This window comes from Medicago sativa, chromosome 6 (genome assembly GCF_051527215.1).
Source record: "Medicago sativa cultivar Bolivia chromosome 6, Bolivia_mono, whole genome shotgun sequence".
In the NCBI taxonomy this organism is placed as follows: domain Eukaryota; kingdom Viridiplantae; phylum Streptophyta; class Magnoliopsida; order Fabales; family Fabaceae; genus Medicago; species Medicago sativa.
Genome location: NC_140754.1, coordinates 11,511,156 through 11,515,586, shown reverse-complemented (window position 1 = coordinate 11,515,586; position 4,431 = coordinate 11,511,156). Strand labels below are relative to the sequence as shown.

At 34.7% G+C, this 4,431-nt stretch overlaps 1 protein-coding gene across 1 annotated transcript; it reads right to left on the bottom strand.

Moving 5' to 3' along the window:
- Positions 1-303: 303 nt before the first annotated feature.
- Positions 304-3,915, bottom strand: LOC146912827 (uncharacterized). Its single transcript, XM_085716161.1, has 4 exons — positions 3,846-3,915; positions 3,722-3,760; positions 1,781-2,167; positions 304-1,088 (listed from the first exon to the last, which is right to left on the bottom strand). Exons 3-4 carry the CDS (start codon positions 2,159-2,161, stop codon positions 663-665), a joined length of 807 nt encoding a protein of 268 aa, XP_085572287.1. The 5' UTR covers positions 2,162-2,167; positions 3,722-3,760; positions 3,846-3,915; the 3' UTR covers positions 304-662.
- Between the last annotated feature and the right edge of the window lie 516 nt (positions 3,916-4,431).

Here is a 4,431-nt window from a genome sequence, read left to right as displayed (position 1 = left end):
GGATATAGACACAGGTATTGGACACAACACCGATATTGACATGCCAACACCGATAATAATTTGAGAAAATAACGTAATTCAATGTAATTATGTGTCGGTGTGTGATACCAATGTGTGTCCGACACCAAGACACGCCTAATCCAAAGAGTTCGTGCTTCATATTTGTAACTCATATTGAACTGAATGAATTAAGTTTCTTCAGCTGCTTCTAATTACTCATTTAATAGATCAAAAATAGCTTAAAAAATTACTCATTACAGTTGCTTATATAGCTTCAAACATTACTCATTACAGTCGTAGATATAATTAAGGCTCAGTGGCTCACAGTAACCATATTACATAGAACTCATGCATTACACACAATATCAAATGGTCAAAGAAAACTCTATAATAATACAAATTCACTTAACTTGAATCCTACTCTAAGATTGGAACAAAACATTCAAAACACATAGGCACACCAATTCATACGACTGTTTTAACATGTACAAATCATATTGCCAGTCACAAAATACTACAGATTTAAACATCCATGCTAACTTAAACCATTACTAGGATTCTTTCTTCAAGTCAATATTACAGGCAAAAGGTTATCATACTAGATATTAAGGAACCTATAACAAGAACATAAGCATCATCACTACATGAATAACAATGGTATCTCATCCCACGGTGCCCTTTGAATTCTGGAATGACATAACAATGAACGCAAAGACCAGCAATGCCAATGTCAATAGATAGCTCGTAACATGGCCGCATCTCATATGCAACTTCCTCAAGGTACCTTTTGTGATACCCAATGCAATGATCACAGTAAAAATCAAAACAGATGTGAACGATGTGATGCATGCGAGCACAAGGGTCACCATAAGGAAAGAAGGAGCTTGTTTACGCATACTGAAAGCGAGATAAAATGCGATGCACATAAACATAGTTGCCACCTCCAAATCTGCAAATATCATCCTTCTTTCAAACTCCCAATCTTCCTTCAAAAGCTTCTCATGGTTGTTAGTCAATAACTCATGATGCTTCACATCACACAAGTTTCCAGCTTTGTTGCGCATTGAAGGAAAAATTCTCTCTACCTCCTGTGACAGCGAGTGAACATCAGTTATCAATGATATTAGATTCTAAAGATCATACTCTTAAGCAAGATGACATGAAACAACAGACAAAAAGAATTCACATTCACTCATTATTTTTCATTATCTGTCTGAACTCTGAATAATTCTCAACTCGTACCATCCCACACAAAAGCTTATAGAACTTTATTCCAACAATGCCAAATTGTGTTCCAGAGATATTACAATATCCTATCACCAATCGTACAACTTGGAAACCATAAGAGCACATTTCTATTCTTCAATAACAATTGAACAAAACTGACCAGAGCATTCTTGGAATTGTTGCAAGGAAGCCAAACACAATTCCAAAACATACAAGATTACACAAAAAAATCTACAATATTCTCTAATATACAACTCAATATGCTTTTAACTTCCAATTTTAACATTACAACAATTAGCAAGAGAAGAACAGAACAGTCTTTAAAATTTATTTTGGAATTTGAATGAATGATTATATCAATTTAGGTTTTAGGTTTCAGAAAGCTTACGTTGCAAAACTAAGCCTAAATAAACCCTCACAGATTCTAAATCAAACCCTTAGAAGACCAGAAACAACAAATAAAGTAAAGTCAGATTTTGAAGTGTGTGTATCGATAAACAAATGTTGGATGAATGAGTGAAAAAGAAAGCTAGTGAGACTAATGAGAACTTACAAGGATCTGAAACAGCATAACACTAAGGGGGACCATCCACAAGAAAAGATTTCTCTTCAGTGGTTCCAATGTACTCGTTCGGTTCTGGAACAACATAACACCAAGGGCAACCATTGACAAGAAAAGGCAGAGAATACCAAATTTCCATGATAACCACCTCTTGAAATCTTTGTTGTACTCATAGGGTGATGATACACCAAGGACCTTAAGGGGTGATACAATGATGCCAATAAAGATCAATGCGGCTGACACAGATGTCATGAATGCAATGTAAATTGCGACAGTGTGGCCATTACTGATAGCTGTATCTTGTGCGGTGAACATGATGATGAAGGCAACAAATGAGAGTAAGTTTAAAATCTTGGTGTGTGAACCTGCCATTATAACCTGCTAAAAACATCAAATCCAAATATGAAAAAAAATCAATACAATATAGTGTGGTTAATTTATTTTAATGTGATGGCTAAAGTATGTGGTTTAGCACTAGGAGTTCCATATACAAGTACTTTCCAATGATAGATTCAATGAAAACAATTTTGAAGGTAATAGAATTTTTCTCTTCACTCCCAACAATACTATCTTCAGCAACCATTACAACTTACAAGCATGATATATAAATTTCTTCAGAATTTTAACTACACCCAAATTCTAGTAAAGGGTAAATCTCATTTCATATGTCAAAGTAAGTGAGTAGTTATTTCATATAATTAAACATATAAAGCATGTCAGCCTATATCAATCCAGTTATCAACATTGAAATCAGAATGTTATCAACATTGAATACTATAACTTAATTGTGAGATGAATAAATGCAATAGGCAAATCCGCCTATACATCAGAAACCACTGATAAAGCAATGCAAGCCCAACAATGTTGAGATTGATGTTGCACATGGATTTCTGTCTCTGCTCTCGATTCCTGTCGACTTTGGAAGTCCTAAATATCTCACTCCTCAAACCTTTTAAAGGGTAATGTCTACTTTGGAAGTCTATTTTGGAACTCCTACATTGCTCTCAACTTGTAAGGTTGAAGATAAAATAAAACATATAACCACTATTTAGACCATATTACTATCCAATGTGTGACTCTCTACATCATGTATACTTATAATTTTATAAAATTAGTTCATGTGACTACTGTTCCCTACATAAAAAATGAAATTGTAATCCCACTTCCTAGAAGTAACCACAAAATGCATATTTGAATCAATACAAACAGTTTGAAGAAACATTTCAACAAACAGTTCAAATGTCAAATTCTTTGAATAAAACCTGTTACTAGATTCCAATGGGTTATCAATGGTGAGTGAAAAAACTCCCAAAAACAATGACAACACAGACACACACAAGTTAGCAAGCAATTTCTCACTTACTAAAAGAAGAAATGAAAGGAAAGAAAATCACCAAAGCTTCTAAGGTACTTGCAAAATGTATGAACTAACACCAATGAAGCATGAACACAGACTTGGACACCGAACACAACACGGCCACTGACACATTGACAACGATAATTTGAAAAAAATGACACGGTTCAAAGTAGTCACATGTGTCCGTGCTGTGTTGGTGTTGGATACTGGCATCTGGACACACCTTCAATCAGAAGTGTCGGTGGTTCAGAGACCACCACACTAAAATTCCAAACGATGACAACACAAATACATGCACACATTAGCAAGCAATTTCTCAAAAGAACAAAATAAACTCCCAAAAACAGCGACATCACACATTACACATACACAATGTTAGAACTTGTATTGCAAATAAATGAAGTAAAAGAACACAACAGCTTCAAATACTAAATAACACTTCATAAAAGTTGATTTAAACACATAAAAATCAAAACTTTAAGTTCAACAAAGAACCCATTTTTCATTCAATAAATAAAAAAACAGAGTGAAAAAGAAAAACACTAAAATGAAATAGCTTAACAAAGGTTACTCACTCTTTGAACAAAGAAAATCAGCAAAGGTTGACAAGTTACCTGCAAAATGCATGGAAAAACTATGAAATGAGATTTTGAAGTGATAAATAAGAAATGTTAAAGAAAGGTAGTGATGAGAACTTACTTGATCTGTGAAGAAAATGGAAATGTGAAGAAAGATTAGAGTTTCTTCTTCTTCTTCACGCAGTGTGTGTGTGTGTTGAAGGTATTTATAGAGTGAGGAAGAAAAGAGTGTATGCAACAATTTTTATGATGTGTACGGAAAAAGAGAATAAAGAAAGAAGACAAAATTAAATTTATTTGGACTGGATTATGTATGTTCAAATTAGAAACAACGGTGGTCCTATAAGGGTTTTTTTCGTAATTTTACTCTACATTAATTTATTAAATTAAAATAAATAAATAAATAAATAATGATAAAATTGGATATCTATGATAACTGTTCTAGACCGGCCAAAAGGACCTTTAGCCCATTTACTTAGGCCCAATACAATCCAAAGCCCAAGCACCATGTTTGGCAACGTTACTTGCGACACACCCCCTCCCCGCGAGGGAGGTGCACGGAGCGAGCGAGACCGGTTCAAACAAGTCACAATGTCTCTCTGCACGTTCCCGCAATAAACTCTCTGGCGGTTACACTTCCCACGATTTTGTAACCGCCAGAGCCAGGTGTGCCATTACAACGGCTCTGCAGCCTTCCACCTTTATAA